General features: G+C 57.9%; 1 protein-coding gene across 6 annotated transcripts in view; it reads left to right on the top strand.

The window, feature by feature from the left end:
- MROH1 (maestro heat like repeat family member 1) overlaps nt 1–19,112 on the top strand; it is a 52,877-nt gene that overhangs the window by 29,919 nt on the left and 3,846 nt on the right. For 4 of the 6 annotated variants that reach the window (XM_082235439.1, XM_082235441.1, XM_082235440.1 and 1 more), the window contains exons 17-38: nt 1,166–1,313; nt 1,728–1,780; nt 3,545–3,652; nt 3,903–4,022; nt 4,185–4,307; nt 5,284–5,430; nt 5,548–5,574; nt 6,873–6,995; nt 7,474–7,553; nt 7,896–8,028; nt 8,472–8,567; nt 8,886–8,990; nt 10,316–10,451; nt 11,275–11,387; nt 11,631–11,783; nt 12,383–12,537; nt 13,318–13,483; nt 14,362–14,558; nt 16,361–16,498; nt 17,128–17,242; nt 18,207–18,353; nt 18,620–18,808. In XM_082235439.1, the coding sequence (XP_082091565.1) occupies nt 1,166–1,313; nt 1,728–1,780; nt 3,545–3,652; nt 3,903–4,022; nt 4,185–4,307; nt 5,284–5,430; nt 5,548–5,574; nt 6,873–6,995; nt 7,474–7,553; nt 7,896–8,028; nt 8,472–8,567; nt 8,886–8,990; nt 10,316–10,451; nt 11,275–11,387; nt 11,631–11,783; nt 12,383–12,537; nt 13,318–13,483; nt 14,362–14,558; nt 16,361–16,498; nt 17,128–17,242; nt 18,207–18,353; nt 18,620–18,808 (2,772 nt within the window). The remainder of the gene's footprint in view (nt 1–1,165; nt 1,314–1,727; nt 1,781–3,544; nt 3,653–3,902; nt 4,023–4,184; nt 4,308–5,283; nt 5,431–5,547; nt 5,575–6,872; nt 6,996–7,473; nt 7,554–7,895; nt 8,029–8,471; nt 8,568–8,885; nt 8,991–10,315; nt 10,452–11,274; nt 11,388–11,630; nt 11,784–12,382; nt 12,538–13,317; nt 13,484–14,361; nt 14,559–16,360; nt 16,499–17,127; nt 17,243–18,206; nt 18,354–18,619; nt 18,809–19,112) is intronic. The other 2 variants (XM_082235443.1, XM_082235444.1) reach the window with 2 other exon arrangements.

Here is a 19,112-nt window from a genome sequence, read left to right as displayed (position 1 = left end):
CTACTTGAGCACGCATATGTAGTGCAGAGTAAATAAAATAGGAATAAAAGGAGGAATGCATTCAGCAAAACCCCGGAGGTCATAGACAGGAATAAATAGGATGGCAGTATTTGCCCTCTCCTTGTGAACTCTCTTCCTGGCCCTTAAGATATATCTAAAGATTAAACTAACCTGTTTTTATATACTGAGGATGCCCAGTGAAGCAACTGGCCTGTGTTTAGAATGCTTATATGTGCCTGTCAGGCGTAGAGAAAGCAAATGGCAGAGGTGCAGAGGCCTGTGGGATTCGATCAGAAATTATTGTCAATGAATCAAACCCAGTCAACGCCATGCTTTCATGGCGGACACAATGGCTTGCTCCATATTTTATAATTCCTCGTAGCAATCCCACCTGATCCCCACATTCTGGATATTTGCACTCCCACAGTTTACCTCGCCTGGGCCGATTCATTCCAGCAGAGATTCCTTTGTGGGCAGGATTGTGTGTGTGTATGTGTGTGCACGACAGTGATTTTCAGCATCTGCATCTGCGCAGATGCAATTTATGATGCCGCAGAAGCGAGTCCCCAGGCCACTTTAGCACAGCGCACGGGGACTCACTGAGAGGGCGGCTTGGTTTGGGGGCAGCTCATGCACCGGTTTTTGGCTCCAAGACTTTGGCCACCTCATGAGAAGAGAAGGCTCCCTGGAAAAGACCCTGATTCTGGGAAAGATGGAGGGTGCAAGGAGAAGGGGACGACAGAAGATGAGATGGTGGGACAGAGTTCTCGAAGATGCAAACATGAGGGAGGCAGTGGAAGACAGGAGGGCCTGGGGTGCTCTGGTCCAGGGGGTCACGAAGAGGCGGACATGACTAAACAACAGCATGCACCGGTTGAACGACCCCTGTGGGCTGCTTGTGGCCCATGGGCCTTAGGTTGCTGACCCCTGACTCCTAGGTCTAGTCCAAAGTCCTGCCATTCAGGAATCACACCTGAAGCCCCCCTGAGAGGTGGTCCTTTGCTGTCTCCCGCTGATCAGCCCCCTCTTGCCCCAGGGAGAGCCCGGGTGCTGCTCTCAGCCAAAGGCTGTGCTGGAAGCTCCCCCCTCCCCAACTTGGAAGGGCTTTCTGTCTGTGGCTCCAGGAAGGCGCCCTTGCGACCCCCCTTGCTCTTCTCCCTCCCAGGTCGTCTCTTCCCAGCCTTACGCGGGGGAGGGCCGTGCTGCCGCCGTCCTTCGCCTCCTGAACGTGCTCCACCTCAGCGTCCACAAGGCTCTGGGGCCGCTGTGGGGCAAGCAGATCCCTGCGTTGGTGGAACACCTGGAAGGTAAAGGTGAGGAGGTGGCCGCAGAGCACCTCTGCCTCGCTTGGGACCCCAGCCCTTGACTCTTCTGCCGCCCCCTTTTTGACCGGGGGGGGGGGCACCTCCACACATAGTGGCAGCTATGAGCCTGGCCCCGAATGCAGAGCAGCCCCCTGAGGCTCTGGTGTCCACAGGATCCTTCCAGGGAATCTGTGGCGGTAGAAGCAGAAACAGCAGCTCTATTGGGGGTGAAATATGGCAGGTGTTGGGTCTGCCATTTCCGTGTCAGGAGCCTGAACTGCATAGCTTGGGGGGTGGTGGGGGTGGAGGAAGACTCCCCCTTGGATGTGAAGAGAAGCCAGTCCCAGCCAGGAGGGGACGGAGCACTGAGCTTGGGGGGTCCTCAGGTATCCTTGTGTGAATCCCCTCTCCTCTGTCTTCCAGCAAATACGAAGGCTTCTCTGTCTCAGAAGGAATGGGAAGACCAGCTGCTCCAGGTGAGCCCGGCTCCTCCATCCTCCTCTGAGCGAGGGGCCCCTCGGAGCGGAGCAGCAGTCCTTTAAAGATACGCACTTTGCAAATTTACACATTTCATTAGTTTTACAATCCATTTAAAATTCCAAAATTTGACTCCCCCCTCTTTCTGCTGTTCCTTAAATTTATTTAATATCTTTTGCAGATCCAAATTCATTTAACTTGCACATTTAATTATCTTCCTTAAATATATACTGTTATAAAACTTGCAGGTTATTGCAGTAATCCTGCTAATGTCTTTATCTGTTTACTGAATATGGAATATTTACAGATAAATTGTGCACAGATAAAAACAGACAGAGCTGAGCATCCCTCTTGATGGTTCACCAGGAGGTTTGCTGATGCCCCGGTCCAGATGCCTCCCTCCCTCCCTCCCTCCCTCCCTCGCTTCCCCAACTCCAGCCTCTTAAACGTGGCTCTGTGACAGTGACGGGGTCCTTTTCTTCCTGGAGAGCGACAGGCCCACCTTGCTGCTCCTTGCACACCTGAGCAGCGCAATCTGATGCTTCCTCAGCTGTGGTGTAGTGGTTAAGAGCGGTAGTCTCGTAATCTGGGGAACCGGGTTCGCGTCTCCGCTCCTCCACCTGCAGCTGCTGGGTGACCTTGGGCCAGTCACACTTCTCTGAAGTCTCTCAGCCCCACTCACCTCACAGAGGGTTTGTGGTGGGGCAGGAAGGGAAAGGAGAATGTTAGCCGCTTTGAGACTCCTGAAGGGGAGTTATAAAGCGGGATATCAAATCCAAACACTTCTTCTTTCTGGGTGCCTCCCTGCCCCGCCCCCGCCCCCCAGTCTAGGGGGCTCAGATGAGACCCGCCTGTGGTTCTGAGGCTGCAGCCCTGGGCTTCATGCGCAGCTTCTCCTGGCGCACTTGGCTTCCCTCCCGGGCTCTGTGGTGCTTCTGGTTCCTGCAGAGCCTGAGGGGAGCGCAAGGGAGCTTCTGAACGGCTGGATCAGGCCAAAGGGGGCCCGTCTGCTCCAGCCTCTTGGTCTCACAGGGGCCCCAAAGGGAAACTTGCAAGTGGGATTCGGGCACAGGAGCAACTCTCCCCCCTCCTGCCGTTTCCAGCAACTGGAGTCAAAATGCTTGATTTATTTATTTATTTTAAATGAATTTATTTATTTGGTTTTTCAGATTAAAATTTTACAGTCACATATCCAACATACAACATAGAAACAAGGCTCTAAAGACCATTTGGACTATTATAAAAGATGGAGGAGGAAATGATCAATAACAGGACCCACGAAGAGGAGGAGGGAAGTCCGGGAGATTCATTGGAATCTTGTTTTTATGTTGCATGTTTGTGATTGTAAAATTTTAATTTGAAAACCGAATAAATTTATTTTTAAAAAATAATTCTAAAGGATCTCCTGGACTTATTCCCTCCTCCCCTTTGTGGGTCCTCTTGTTAATCATTCCTTCCTGCATCTTTTATGATAATCCAAATCTTTTACCCCTCCATTGTGTCCAAAATACACCATGAAACTATAAGTGTTATTCCAATCCTACTGATGATTTTAACTGTTTACAATAGTTTTTAAGATAAATTATAAAATTCCTTATTAAAATTTTGGTCTTCCTGATTTCTGATTCTCCCGGTGACTTTCGCCATTTCGGCATAATCCACCCACTTGATCTGCCCTTCTTCTCTGCTGGGGACTTTATCGAAATCCTTGGCCGTGCCCTTGGGCTAACGCGCTCCCTCCATGCCAATGCCTCTGCCCGCAGTTCCTTCGACAGACCCTGGAGGCCATTTCGGACACACCTTGGACCAGTCAGCTGCTCCTGGAGATGGGCAGGCAGCTGAGCAGTTACAACGGGTCTCCTCTGGAGAAGGTCTGTGGCCAGGGCTGTATGGGGAGGGGGCGAGGAGAGAGCAGGGTCAGGATCCAACCTCCTGGCTCTTGACCTGGGCTGAGTGATTCCTGCCAGGGGGCTGTGGGGTTGCCGCTCTCTTTAGGCCAGGGACTGCCCAGCTCCCCCTCTCTCCTTGGGGTCTGCTGTGTCCTGGGGGGCAAATTCTGGACAGTTCCCGGTGGGCAGTCGTTACAGCGGCTCCCATCCCCCTTTTTTTCTTGCGCACCAGAACTTCCTCTACAAATGCATCGGGACGGCCTTGGCTGCTTGTCCAAACAAGGATCTGGTGCGGAAGCAACTCCAGGAGCTCCTGGAAACGGCCAGATATCAGGAGGAGGCCGAGCGAGAGGTGAGGGGGCTGGAATGGCTGCCCCAACAGCCCCACCTGCCCCAAGGGGTGGGCAGAAGGAGGGCTCTGGGCAAGGAAGGGGGGCCCCTGCCTGGTCTCCTTTGCCTTCCAGCTGGCCCTGCTGCTGTCCCCTGACGCCCGGGTCTGCTCCCTTCCCTCCAGGGCCTTGCCTCCTGCCTGGGGCTGTGTGCCATCAGTCACCTGGATGAGACCCTTGCCAAGCTGGAGGAGTTTGTGAAGTCGGACGTCTTCAAAAAATCCGCAGGGCTGTTCAGTATCTTCAAGGTATGAGCATCACTAAGACACACTTTTCCCTCATCTGAGGTGTTTGAAGAGTGTTTGGTTCCGTTACTTGAGATTCATGCCGTGTCCTGTTTATCTTTTTTATTATTATTATTTTAAATAATATTTATCAAACAATCAAAAGCTTCAAAATTTAAACATAAAATACAAACACCAAAAAAGCTACAAAAATGGGAAAATACAAAACAAAACACATAGAAGTATACAATAAAAAACAGTTAACAGAATAGAAAAAAGAAAGAACACCAAAAAAGAAAACAGAAAAAAGATTAGTATTTTCATATCTTATACCTCATTCACTAGTTTCTTGACCTCCTCACGCCTCCCTTTTTGTATTCCACTGTTTATCTTTTTTAAAGGATCTGTGTGTTTGTACAATACCCAGATGGATCTATGCGAGAGCTTATGTATTCTAAGCATCATTAACTTATAACAACTGAATATCTAGAGAGAACCCTATTTTTCGCTCCATAAGATGCATCTTACTATAAGACGCACCTAGTTTTTAGAGGGGGGAAAGCAAGAAAAAATTCTGCGCAGAGCATGTAAGCGGCTCTCACTTTTCTTGCTCCTGTCCATCCCTCCTCCCGCTTCTCTGTGAAGCCAGAAGAGCGAGAGCAGCGCAGCGGCTCTTTCTCTGCTGGCTGCACAGCAAGCGACAGACGGGAGCCATGGCTCCGGCTGCGGAGGCATCCCTCAACTCGCGACTGCAGTGGTAGCTGGGGGATCCCTCTGCCGCCCAGTGCATTCGCTCCCTAAGATGCACAGACACTTCCCCTGACTTTTTAGGAGGAAAAACGTGCGTCTTATGGAGCGAAAAATACAGTATGTATGTAAATAAATTGGACAAGATTAGCATCAATCATAAAATATAAGCGTAATAAATTGCTGCTTGAAATCTTTCCATCAGTGATCCAGAGCCGACTCGACCCGTAACTCTCCCCCCTTCCCCCTCCAGGATCGCAGTGACAACGAGGTGGAGAAGGTGAAGAGCACCCTCATTCTGTGCTACGGCTTTGTGGCCAAGCACGCCCCCAAGGAGCTGGTTCTGGCGCGGATTGATGCCGACATCCTCCGCAACATCTTCCTCTACTTCAACACCAAGGTGAGCCTGGGGTCTTGGGGTCAGGCGTGACCAGGGGGGCGGGAGGAGGGCAGCTTCAGTGGCCTCTCAGTCCTGGCCTCCGGGAGGGTTAATGCGTGTCTCCTTTATTTTGTCCAGGTTCTGGGAATAAAAGTAGAAACCAAGGTACAGTGCCAGGCCCTTGGGCTCGCACTCGCTCTGTCCTCTCGCTCTGCCTCTCTCTCTCCTCTAGTCAGTTCTTAGGAGGAAGGCTGGGGGGCAAGGCTGGGGGGGGCAAGGCTCCCTGCCCCGTGGCTCCCATTGGTTCAGCTGGCACAACTCAGCACCTGTGGCTGGCGTCTATCTGCCCTGTCAAGGCCAGGATGCGCAAGCTGATGGCCATCTCCTGCCGCACAGAAGAGGGTCCCCGAATCCCACCCCTTCCCCAAGCCCCCCTCTGGCCAGAAAGGAACCGGTCCCTGGTTTGCCAGCTGATCCTGGAAGCGCATGCGCAGTCTGCTTAGGGCAAGCTCTGGGCAAGCTCTTGCCTGCTGCTGCTGCCGCTGCTGCTGCCCCCTTGCAGGGCTTTGGGCAGCTGGTCCACAGAAAGGGGAAGGGCTGTGTAGCCCAGTGAGGAGAACATCTGCATCGCAAGCAGAGGGTTCAATCCCCCCTGGGATCTCACAGTAGGGTTGGGAGAGACGCTTGCTTGAAGCCCTGCGGAGCCACGGCTGCCGGCCAGTGTAGGCAATACTGAGCGTTGATAGACCAGTATAAGGCAGCTCCCCATGTCAAGGGCATCATAAAGGGGCTGAAGCGGCTGCCCACTTTCTAACTCTGCCCTCACCCCCAAGGCGAGGCTGAGGCTACCCAGTGCCCCTGGAAAGGGGTGTGTGTGTTTGGGTGTGTCCGCCCATTGCAAGGAGTCTCGCACTAACATTTTTCTTCCGGTCTGTCCTTTGCACTAATCTCTCTGGTGGGGTCACGCTGGGTGTTCTGAGATGCTGGCCTGGAAGCCCAGATGGTGTTACGTCCTCCTCCCCTCACTGGGGGTGGGGTTGACCTTGAGGCCCCCGGCAGTGAGGGCCCTGCCGGGGGGTGGGATGGGGGCAGAGGGCACTCCTGAGCAGAAGAGCCCAGGGCAGCAGAACCAGACTTGCTTCCGAGCAGCTGGAGGTTTGGCCACGGCCCCCTTTGACCCCGGGTCCCCTGGAGCTTTCTTTCCTGGGGTGTGTCTTTGCTTTCCTCTGCCTTGGGATGGAGCACCCCCTATTCTGGCCATGTTTCAGGGGGAGGCAGGTGCTCAGCCCCTTCCACATTCCTCCTGCACTTGGCCTTCCCTTCCTGACCATGCCTGCCCCTCTGGGCCTGCAAAAGCCCCCCTGGGTGGGTGGGTGGCAGTCGACCCTCCCGCCTCCGAGCGAGAGAGGGGCTGTGAGGCTGGCGCTGGTGCCCTCAGTGCCACCCTGGATCTTTGCCCTCAGGACCTGATGCTGAAGCTGTGTCTCATCCGGAGCATCTGCCTCATCTGCCAGGCCATCTGCAACAGCACCCAGTCGGGCGACTTCACCTTCTCCCGCAAGGCGGAGCTGGTTTCACAGATGATGGTGAGGAGAGGATGTTGCCATGGATGGGACTTGCAGCCGTTTCTGGCCTGTGTCCTCCTCACTTGCTCCTCCCGTTTGGCTCTCAGTTTAGTCTTGTTTCCCAAGCCCTGTGCATGCCCATGGCAGGAGAGGGATTTGGCCCCGGGGATGGTCCGTAGGGCCAGCACTTGCAGAATGTGACATGCTGCAGAGTGCTCTGAGCCTGTGCAGAGTGCATTCCCCTCCCTGTCTGGGACCCAGTTTCTCTGGGCCGCCTGCTCCATCTGCAGAGGGGTCCTAGATGCACACCTGCTGGGCTGTGAACCTTGGCCACCCCTCTTCCTCCTTTGCGCAGCTTTGAAGACGGCTGCCTTGTCTGTCCTTCTAATCTGCCCCCGCATCTCCCACAAGGCTTGCAGTGTGGGAGGGGGCGTCATCCCGGGAGGGGCCAGGGGCTGTGGCGGCCGGCCTCCCTCCTCTCACGCTTTCTCTTCCGCAGGATTTTATCAAGGCGGAGCCTCTGGACTCCCTGCGAACTCCCATCCGCCAGAAGGCGATGACGGCCTGCATGTTCCTGGTGTATCCTTTCCCCCCCCCCAGCCTGTATCTGAGGCACAACTGGAAACACCAGCCGGGGATGCCACAAGGGTGCCCAGCTGAGGTTTTTTTTGGGGGGGATTCAGACTTAGGGGTTTGCTGAGAGGTTGCCAGGAAGCCAAGAGCTGTCTGGTGTCCAGCTGGTCTCTTTGGCCACTGATGCTCCTCCAAACCTGTCTAGTGCCACTTCCATAAAATGAACTAAGCCCACCAGATCTGAGAGCCACACATGAATGATGCTTTGGGTGGAGCTCTTCCCTTTCCTTCCCCTAGGGGTGCCCCTGCTCAGGAGTTTTTCCCAGGCCCCCTTAACTTGCTCTGCAGGGTCCTGGAGCCGCCTCTGAGCGAGGCTGAGAAAGCTGAGCTGGTGGAGACCTGTCTGGGCAGCGTCCTCCCCCTGCCCCTGCCAGACGCCCCCAGGGAGAAGGATGGGGGGCTGGAGGCTGAGCACAAAGAGGTACGACTGTACGGAGCTCCCTCTGCCTCCCCCCCCTTCCCTGCCTGCCTGAGCAGCCCCTTCCATCCCCAGCTGGCCGCTTTGTTGGGCATGCACCCGGTTGCCCTTGTCCAGGTGGCACTGGAGGAACTCCTTGCCGCAGGTCGACATGGTTCCTCCTCTGGCGTTTGTCAACTGGCCCCCCTCCCGGGGGGAGTTGCAGGTGGCTTTGAGTGGGGGAGCTTCACCCCTGGGTCCCCTCCGCTTGGGCCTGTGCAGACGGGCCTTTGGCGCCCGGGACGGGCAGAGGCAGAGACCCTCCCAGGAGTCTCTCTGGGCTCCACAGGACATGGGACTGGGCTTCTGGGGTGGGGGGTGAGAGAAGCTGTGTGGAGCCTTCTCACCCAGGTGGGAGGCAGGAGGCGGCCCCTGGGCCTCACCTTCCCTTCCTTTTCCACGCTCAGCCTCTGTGGTGCGACACCCTTCGTGCCCTCAAGGACCTGCTGAAGAGCATCCTTCACAGACACATGACGCCCCACGGCCTGCAGACCATGTTTGAGGTAGGGGGAGCAAGGAGAGAGACCCGGGGGGCTCCCATAGCCCTCCTATGGTGGGTGGGCCTTGCGCATTGAGCAGCCGCCCTGGCCCACCTGTGGCAGTCCCTGGAGAGAGGGGGAGGCATCCTGTCTGCCCCCTTCTCCCCCACCCTCTTGCTCCAAGACACCAGCTCCCTCCTTCCGGGCAAAGGGCTGAGAGATCTTTCCTCCCAGGGCCACCCTTTGCCCGGCCTCTGCTGCCCCCTTCTGGGGGCTCTTGCAAGGGGACCCTCTGTGGGATCTCTCTGGCCGAGCTGCCATTTCCGCCTTCTGCCTCCGCAGTACCTGAGCCCCTGGATCAAGTCCGCCAAGGAGCATGAGAGGGAGCGAGGCGTGGAAGTGAGCGCGGCTGTCCTGGAGTTCTATCGGGAGAAGCTGAATGTCAACGTGAGTCCCCCTCCCTCCCGCAGCCACAGGGCTGCCTTTGCTTGGCTTGGCCTGATATTTGGGCTGCTCAGGACCACAGGTGTGTCTGGAGCATTCTCGTTTGCAGTCCCTCGCGTTGGCACCAGACCCAGAGCCACCGGGGAGCGGGGCCTGGTGCCCGCCTGGTGCTGCCGGCAGCCCTCCCAATCTGGCACACTGGCTGTGTCTCCCCGGCTCCACCCCTGGCTGCGTGGTGCCTGGTGGAGAGTGCGAAACCTCGCACCTGACTGGACTGTGCATGGGGCAGAGGAGAACTGCCATTCACAGTGCTCAGTTTATTCAATCATTATAATAATTGTAACTCACCCATCGGACTGGGTTGCCCAACCACTCTAGGCGGCTTCCAACAGAATATAAAAAGGAAGACCTCATATATTAAAAGCTTCCCTGCCCCCAGGGCTGCCTTCAGATGTCTTCTGAATGCCATAGAGCTGTTTTCCCTGCGAGAAAAATTCTCAGGGGTGACTCACACCCCGGCCAGCACCTCTTTAAACTTCTGCCCTCGTGCAGGAGATATAGAAGTATAATCAGCTGTACCAACAGGCTAAAAAACAGCTTCTATCCGTGGGCTGTTAGGCTGCTGAATGGAAAATAACATAGCGAAATTGACTTACGAGGTGGTGTATTGTTTAAGAAGAGATTGTTTGGCGGGGGGAGAGAGACTCGTTTAATTTCATTGGTTTTTTGGTGTGTTTCCCCCCCCCCAAAAAAAAATTATTCATTTTATAACACAAATAAAAAGCACAAGCAGAAAAGACAAACAAGACGGACAAGTTCTTGTCATAGCCTTATTTTTCTAAACATTGTTAAGTGGGCTTCCACAAGTCCCACCTATCTGATTTTCATTTTACTCATTTAATTTCATTGTACACAGGTTGTACAATGACAATAAAGCTTTATTATTTTTTAAATTTATTATTATTATTATTATTATTATTATTATTATTATTATTATTATCATCATTATTCATCATCATCACCATCATTTGACGGGAGGGCATTCTGCAGGGCAGGCCCCTTCTGTGCCAAAAGAGCTCCCGACGCGAGCCAAGCTCTTGCAAGAGTGGTGAGCCACCTGCTGCCTTGCACAGAGTTTGGGGCTCTCTCTGGCTCCTGGGGGCTCCTGTGAGCCCTTGGCCCTGCTGTGTTGCGTGAGTTTGACCGACAGCGGCTCAGGTTGTTGTGGCCCAGTGCTGCCCCCTTGCGGGGACTCTCACTGGGGCATGGCATGGCAGCCCCCTTGCCGCCGTGCTCTCAATGGGCCTCCTGGTGCCTTGTGTTCCCAGACGGTGGTCCCTTTCTACAACGTGGGGCTGCTGATCGCGCTCTTCGCCCCCCGCTGCACCGACTCCCTGGCTGGCACCCGCCATCACGCGGTCGACTGCGTCCACAGCCTTCTGTACATCCAGCTCTACTATGAGGGTAAGAGCCAGCGTTTGTTTCTTGGGGGGGGGGTGGCAAAAGCGCGAACCTTCCTGGTGGGATCTCTCTGTCCCTCCCTCTTCTCCTGTGCAGGGCCAGCCTGGCCTCTGCAACACCTGGCTCTGCCAAGGCTGAGTCCAAGGGGCTGGTCCAGGTGTGGGAAGCCTTGCGCATCTTGGCACCAGGACCCCCCTTCCGTACCCCAATCTCAGGGGCCCCTGCAGATCCCATCTCCCCAGGAGGGCCCCTTGCATACGAAACAGGCCCCCCCCCCTGCCTCCTGTGACATCCCATACAGGGGCCTTTCTGGGGCCCAATGAGGACTTGGCTTTGTCAACCAGCCTCTTAAGTGATTTGCTCGTCTCTGTATCTGGACTTGACGTTGCATTCATGTGTTTCTGTTGTCAAACTATATGGAAAGCAATTCATTAAAATCCCGAATTCAATGAAAGAGTACTTCAACCAGGGCTTGCTCCCACCTCCTGGCTCCCACCGGCCTTGTTTTTCCTGGTGGGGGGAAAGCAAAACGAGTGGGAACTGGAGAACTTGATCTTGCCCTTTCCCCTGAACTCGCTGGCACTCAGTCCAGTACCCCCCCCCAAAAAAAAGATGAAGAGCAGCGGTTGTTTGGGATGCTGGTTCCTTCTCTGGACAGCAGAGGGGGGTATATCGCTTGCGCAGGCAGGAGCTGCTGGGATTGCCAAAGGGGCTTGCGGGGGGGGGGGAGGTGATGGTCCTGGAAGGGCAGCTGTGTGGCCCAGATGGGCAAAGCCCCCCCCCCCGATGCCCCCAAAGACCTGGCTGCCCTTCTCTGTCTGCGCAGGGTTTGCTCGAGATCACAAGGACGAGTCTCTGGAGAAGCTGAAAGCTCTGAAGACCGGCCTGAGAGACCCCGACGTCAACACCCTCTTCCAGGCCTGCTGCAACATCGCCCAGGTGGGACCTTGAGATGCTCAGCCTGGGCAGGGGGGGGCGCTTGTTGCCCGAAAGGGGTCGGGGGCTTCCCCTTGGTCTCCTGGGGCAGCAGGGCCGGTTCCTTGCCTGATGAGTTCCTGTCCTCCTCCTCCTTTTAATGTATTTTTAATCTTTGTTGGAAGCTGCCCAGAGTGGCTGGGGAAGCCCAGCCGGATGGGCGGGGTACAAATAATAAATTATTATTATTATTGCTTGGCCCAACAGGTAATAGCCAAGCGGCTCCCCCCTGACCAGCTGCTCAGCCTCCTCCTCTCCATGCTGGAGGGCTTGGCAGATCCGGACAAGAACTGTTCCCGCGCAGCCACCGTGGTGGTCAACTCCCTCCTGAAGGAGCGCGGGGCTGTCCTGCTGGAGAAGGTGAGGCGGAGGAGGGGGGGCTCCCCTCCCTCCCTCCCTCCCTCCTTCTCCTTGGGCTCTTGAATGTCCATGGGTGCTAGGAGGAAGGCTGGGGGGGCCCCTCTCCCTGGATTGGGATCCTGGGTCTTTGGGGCAAAGGCTCGGCAGGCTTCTCTGTGCTGCCCCTTCTTAATCAAAGAATTGTAGAACTGTAAGAGACCCCCCCAGGGTTGTCTAGTCCAACCCCCTATGCAGGGGTCACTACCAAATCATCCCTAATGGGTGGCCCCCAACCTGTCACAGCTGCTTCAGTTGTGATTCCTGCATTCTTGTAGAGGGCAACAAGTGCCAAGTTGGGAGGGGGGGCGCCCACTCCAGAAGCCCTTATGTGCTCCCCCTACGGCAGTGGTTCTCTCCCTGGGGGTCCCCAGATGATGTTGGACTACAACTCCCATCATCCCTGAGCTCTGGCCTTGCTAGCTAGGGGTGATGGGAGTAGTAGTTCAACATCTGGGGACCCACAGGTGGAGAGGATGGAGTTGAGGGGTCCCTCCCTCCTGCTCTGCCTGGGGGGGGGTGCCTGTCGCGGCAGCCTCTGAGCCCCCTGTGCCCCCCCACAGGTGCCGGAGATCCTGGCAGTGGTGCACTCCAAGCTGCAGGAGGTGGAGGAGGAGGCTGTCCGGAAGGCGGCCCAGCAGACGGTCCACATCCTGGCCACGCAACACAAGGCCGCCGTGGTCTCCAGCCTCCTGGGCAACCCTCTGCCCTTGGACAGGTAGGCGGCTCTCCACCTGCGTCCGCTGGAGCCCTTGGGCCAAAGCCTGTGCAGCTGCTTCTGGTGTGTGTGTGGGGGCTTTTCTCCAGGAGAATCTCCCTTCTCCTCCCCCCATGGTAAGGAGGTGGTGCAGGAAGGCTCTGGCTGTGAGGTCAGCCAGGCCAGGATGGTGCCCAAGGGGTCTCTTTCTCTCTTGCCCCTTCACACGTCTGCTCTGTGGCTCTTTGGAGCCCCTCTTGGCTTCAGCCCCAGGGACGGTGAGTCCGAGGTGGGGAGGGAGCTCTGCTGAGTCAGGAGCTGGAGCCAGAAGAGCCTTGACTGAGCACCCTGGGCTGGGGGAGCCCCTGTTTCTGGCCGATGCCTGAAAGTCAAGGGCTCCCTGTCTCTCAGAGCAAGCTTCTCCCCCGGCAGCCATATAATAATAATAATTTATTACTTATACCCCGCCCATCTGGCTGGGTTTCCCCAGCCACTCTGGGCGGCTTCCAGCAAAGATTAAGAATACATTAAAATGTCACACATTAAAAGCTTCCCTAAACAGCTCTGCCTTCAGATGTCTGGTAGTTGTTTCTCTCTTTGACATCTGGTGGGAGGGCATTCCACAGGGCGGGCGCCACCACCAAGAAGGCCCTCTGCCTGGTTCCCTGTAGCTTTGCTTCTCGCAATGAGAGAAGGCCCTCGGAGCTGGACCTCAGTGTCTGGGCAGAACGATGGGGGTGGAGACGCTCCTTGGCCTGGGGAGCCTCTGACGCTGGCCTCCTCCTTCCTTCCCCATTTCAGCTCCAGCTGCCTGATGTGGCGGGCCCTGGCCTCGGAGCCCCCCCTCGCCACCCAGGTCTTGGAGCTGCTCCTGGAGAAAGTGAACCGGGACGTCCCCTACAAAGAGAACAAGTCCTTTTTGCGGGGCAGCGGCTCCGAGCGCGTGGCCACTTTCTTCCCTCTCGCGGTGAGTGTCCGGCCTGCTTGCTAAGAAGCCCTCCTCCTCCTCCTCCTCCTCCTCCTCCTGCCTCTTCCTCCCCCCCCGCCCCCCACACCTGGGCTGCTGCCGCGCCCCCTCCGCTGCCCTCATTTCCTCCCCTCGGGTGTCTGTGCCAGGCCTGGTCCCTGGAAAAGAGGCCTTGCCATATAATGCCTATTAGCGCTAATCCGCCGGCTCATAAAGGCCCTCTCAGGTGTTCGTCCTCCAGGGAGATCGCTTTGCGTTTTATCCCCCCAAGAAAATAAACGCCGCCGCTTGGCAGCTCTGTGAGCAGGAAAGCAGCTGTGAAAATTTCCTCCTCCTCCGCCGAACCAGACGCAGATGCCAGCGGATCCGTCATGCTTGAAAGCCGACCCCGGCCCCTGCAACCCCCCCTGGCCCACCCCAGGGCCATTGTTCAGCCCAGCCTCTCCCCTTTCAAGTGGCCACGGCAGCGAGATGCGACACACAGACACACACACACGTATTGGGGTGTGTCTGCTGTGGTTGCTTGACCCCGCGGAGTTCTGATTCAGCCTTCAGACCTGCGCGTTGCTCTTCAGCCCCACCTGCCTCGCTGCAGCCAACACTTGAGGGCCCCCAGGAGCAAAGCAGGCCCATCTCTCCCCCACTGGCCGGCAGCAAAGGCTCCCGGGGTTTCCCGCTGGGGCTCGAGCTGGAGAAAGGGGGGACCTCCTGCCCCCCAGGCCCATGGAAAGCCCCAGGGACGGTCTCTCCATCCTCCCAGGGACGTTTGAGCGGCCCAGACTCCGCCCCTCTGCCTTGGGGGCACCCTGCTTGGGCGCCCCAGGGTGCCTCTCCCAGCTCTTGGTGCCCCCTCCTGACCTCCCCTCTCCCCCCTCCAGGCCACATGCGCTCTGCATGAGATCATGTCTGTCCCGGAGTGTGGCCCGGCCATCGTGGGCCTCTACGCTGAGCTCTTCGTCTCCCTCCTGCTCCGGGTCAGCTGCACGGTGGGCGTCCATCTCCCCAAGAACATGCAGTCCAAGGAGAGGAAGAGCGCTGGCCGCGGGCAGCCCCTCCGGCCGCTGGACCCCTGCAGGTACCGCTGGGCCAGCCCCCTCAGCTGCCTCCCTCTACCTGCCATGTGGAACTGATTTTGTTGGGGGTTTGTTTTTTTCACCAACACGGCGGCAGCAGCGGCAGCAGCAGCGAGGTCTCCGCACGTAATCTGATGGTTGGGTAATGCGCCACGGCCCATAACGTATTAGGTATGAAGGCAGGCCTGACCTCGGCGGGGGGATTAGCTCCCCCCTCGCTTTCCACACACTCGCCTCCCCCTAAATCAGGAAATATTAAATCGCTCTTCCTGTTGCAGCCTGGCTTGTGGTTTTCGCCTTCGCATTCTTTGCATGGTGCGTGCAGAGGTGCCCTCGCGTTCTCTCTCTCTCTCTCTCTCTCTCACGGCTGCCGGGTTGGGTTACGTCTGCCTCTCCAGCAAGGCAGGGAGGAGCTGCTCAGTGCTGCACAGGCCAGGGAAGCGTTTTCCTGAATAAAAATGGAATTTTGGGAGGTGGGGGGAGATGCATGTTCAAAGCAGCCTTGCTGTGAATCGCTGGGAGCCTGGCTCTCCACCCCCCTGACGTGCAGAGCAGCAGTGCTGTGGATGCCCCGGCCCTGGAGGGGGCAGTGGGCACCTCTGGCCATCGCCTGCCCTTCCTCCATCCACTCCCTGCCCCTCTCCAGGGAGGTGGGGCTTGCTTTTTGGTTTCTATGGGGCAGTGTCAGAAGCAGCAGGTGTTTCCCCTGTATGCAGTGTGTGCTGCTCCTGCGCCACTTGCATTGGCTGTGGGGGGGGGGACCCTGCGCCCCCTTGTGCCCCCTGGCTCCCCCTGGCACCTTGGCCTGGCAGGCAGCGGCTGCACTGGGTGCTCCAATGGGATCGTGTTTCTTAGTGGTGTCAATGCCCGTCCAGGGGCCACAGCGGCATTCGCCTGCCAAGGGCCCTTTGGTGTGGGAGGGAAGGGCCTGTTTGGCCAGGGGGTCCCTTGGCCCCTGTGCCTGTGGGTGCTCACCGCTTCTGCGCCATTTCAAGTTGGCTGCTCCACTGAGAAGCCGGCAGGGTCAGCCTCCCAGGGGTGGTGGGTGCCCCTCGCTGGGCTACCGGCAGGCAAGGCACAACTTTGGCTTCGCTGCCCCAACTCCTGGCTTCCTTTCCCTGCACCAGAGATGGGGAGCCTGCTGCCCTCCAGAGCTTCCTGGACTCCCAGCAGGGCCAGTGGAAAGGGATGCCTGGAGATGGGGGTCCAGCAACATTCCTGGGGGCGCACAGAATCACCCCCTCCCCGGTCAGTCGGCAAACTCCCTTGGTTTGTTCCCCCAGAGCTGTGTGCAGACAGCAAACAGATTCCCAACTGGTTTGCGAACAGGATCCTGGCAATGGCTGGAGGCGCTGGGCAAGACGGGACTCTCCATGCCAAGTCCCCCCCCCCCCGCCCACATAGCCAGGCGGGGTCCAGAGAAGGGCATCTGTCTCTCCTCTTGGACGTTGGTGGAGAAGAGCAGGCTGCCTGCCTGGTCTGTGTGCGAATGCTGGATTCCTGTTTCGGGGGACCCCAAGTCATCATATCCTCCCCTCGTATTTTGGGTTTAGTGTAACAGGACAATGGAGGTTTTCCAGATGTCACGCTCCGCTCACGGCACAATAATCCCACCCCCATAAAATACTAATGCAGGCAAAAGCTCCTCTGAGCAGCCGCCCGGGGCTTCTTAGCGTTGCGGCCGTCAGCCTTGAGCACCTCCAAGAGGCGCCTGGGGTGGCAGGAGCCACGGATCCGGCCCCTCTCCCCCACAAGAGGCAGAATCGAGTAGACCTTCTCTCTCTCTCTCTCCCCCCTCCCCAAGCTCTGCCGTGGAGACCCTCAAGGCCATGCTGACGCAGGGGGGCAGCGAAGCGGTGGCCAGGGCAGTGTCGGCCTCGGGCGGCTGGGAGTCCCTGAGAAGCGTGGAGAGGCACCACGATGGCGTCGCCATCCTGGCCAGGTGAGCGGGTGGGTGACAGAGGAGGCTCTGCCCACTTGAGCCCGTCTCCTGGGGCTGCCCTGGGTGGTGGTGGGGGCTCAGCTGGCACACTTAGGCCAGGAGCGGAACAGGCTCTGAGATGCCTGCTGCAATCCCAAGAAACCTGTTTGCCAATCCCAGGGACAGACATCCGTCTGCTTCCTCAGCGCCAGGGGAGGCCATAGAACTGCAGGACTGGGAGGAGATCCCTAAGGATCAACTAGTCCAACCATCACTGGTTGATCTGCTTCTGAAATGTGAGCTAGGGGGGCTGTTCTCCTGGGGGTGGGCAGCGTTCAGCCAGTCCTGGTTCTCTCTCTTTGCACCCCAGGCTCTTGGCTACTGAGCCTCCCAGTTTGGCCCTGGGACTGAGCGGAGCCCGTGGGTTCAGTAGCCAGTGCGACGGCAGGGAGACGGGAGAGGAAGAGCCGCTGGGCTGAATTTCTCGGCAGGGCTGTGGAGTCCTTGGGAGGGGGGAAGCCGTGGCGGAGATGGGAGCCCCCTCCTCTCCTGCTTCCCAAGGAACAGAGCAGAGCTGGCATGGGGTGGGGGCTGCCCGCTACGTGGCAAGAGGCGATCTCAATTGGGGTGGGTGCCCTCTTCTTCCTCAGCGCCATGGCGAAGCACGCTGGGCCCAAGCTGCCCCTGATTGTGAAGACCCTCTCCCCCATGCTGAACAGCATCTACGACAGCCAGCGCTTGACCACCACGGCCTTCTTCGCGGAGGTGGGTCCACGAAAGGGCAGGGGGGGGGTCCTCCTGCTGGGGGTCCTGCTGTTGGCCCTGGCCAGGGTGGGCAAGGCAGTAAGGAGAGGGGGAACTGCAAAGGGGGAGACTGCGTGTGTTGTGGCCATGGAGCCCTCCCTGGAGACTCTCCGAATATTCTGATTTGTCCTCTCCCCCCACCCCTGACTAGTAGAAGGGGTGCCCCTCCCTAGCCAGTGGGGACTGAACCTGGGACCCCCTGTGTGCAAGGCAGGGGCTCTGCCCCTTAGCTCCCTTCTCCCGCCCCCCACTGGAGGGGAGCTGCCCCTCAGCCCCAGGAGCCAGCAAAGCCTCACCTCATTGCTCCTGACATGCCACCCTGAGGAACGGAGTCCAGCTGCTGCGTCAGGCACCCTCCTCCCTGCTGCTGCTGCTGTAACCCCTATACCTCCTTGCCTGACTCCCCACCTTCAGCTGGGGCTTTCCAAGTGGCCTTTGCTACGCAGAGCACCCCCCTTGTCGCTGCCCAGCTCAATCCTGGCTCATAAACCACCTCTTTGCCTCTCCGCTGATGGAGTGGCCTGGGATTGAGCGGCGGGGAGTCCTGTGGCTGGACGTAGGCCCAGAGCTGGAGGAGCTGGCTGCCTGCCTGGGCCTGCCGTCCGGCTGAAGCTTTAAAATAGCAGCTCTGAGGAGCAGGCGCCTGTGGCCCCCCAGCCCCCTCGGGAAGGTGATGAGGTGTGAGCTGCCCTCCACTCTCCCCCGATGTGCCAAGGACAGAGGGAGGGGTCTGGCCAGGAAAGGCTGAGGCAAGAGAGCAGGGCTGGGGGGGGGGACGACTTGGTCCTCCTCCCTTCTGGCCTGACCCTGAGCCCTGGGGCGCCTCAAGGGGAGCTGCAGACTCCGACTCTGAGCCTGTGGCCCTAGGGAGGGTGGCCGGTGTGTCTCTGGGTGTGTCTCTGTACTCGCCGCTTGTGCCTTTCAGCTCCTCAGCAGCAACGTGGTGAACGACCTGGTCCTGCTGGCATCTGTGATGGACAGCATGACGGCCCGGCAGAGGGACCCCTGCACCTCCGTGAGGATGCTGGCGCTGCGCGGCTTGGGCAACATGGCTTCGGGCTCGCCAGAGAAGGTGAGGGCGGATGCCAGTGGATGGGCCCCCTCTGCTTCCCCTGCTCAGGGGGGCACCTTCCCTTTCCTCCTCCCCAATATCTGCCAGGGCAAGGCCGCTCTTCCTTGGGCACAGGAGGGGTGCCAGGGTGGGCTTTGGCCCTGGCCCCCTCTGGCTCACTGCTGCCACCCTGGTCTGAGGGGCAGCAACTGCAGCAGAGGCGCTGGGGCGCACCCACCCCTGGCGCTGCCACTGACGGTGCCTGGTGTGTCTGTCCCCGGCTGCAGGTGAGGCGTCACGGGGCTCAGCTCCTGGCTTCCATGATGAACGGCATGGACGACAAGGACGACCCCCACAGCCTGGTGGCCCTGGAAGCCATGGGGGGCCTGGCCAAGATCCTGGGCTTTCTGGAGGAGAGGGACGTCCGCTCCATGCTGCTCCACATCGCCATCCGCATCCGGCCCTTCTTCGATAGCGTAAGCTGGCCTGGATGATGCCCTGGGCCAGGGGCTGCTGGGGCAGAAGGCAGCTCAGCCCCTGGGGGAGGGGGGGGGAGGAACACCATGCCAGAGTTCTTCCTAAGGCAAGTTTGGGTCCTTCCTTGCTGGTGGGGGGGATGGCAGGGATCCTGGTCTGTGGCTGTGGGGGAGCTTGTTTAATAATAATAATAATAAATTTTATTTATACCCTGCCCTCCCCTGCCAGAGCCAGGCTCAGGGCGGCTTACAACAGTAAAAACATAATAGGGAAAAGAAAAGAATTTAAAAGACAGGTTAAAAT

The sequence above is a fragment of the Podarcis vaucheri genome (assembly GCF_965113315.1).
Source record: "Podarcis vaucheri genome assembly, chromosome: 8".
NCBI lineage: Eukaryota > Metazoa > Chordata > Lepidosauria > Squamata > Lacertidae > Podarcis > Podarcis vaucheri.
Note: the sequence above shows the minus strand (reverse complement) of the source record. Positions and strands in the feature narration are given on the sequence as shown.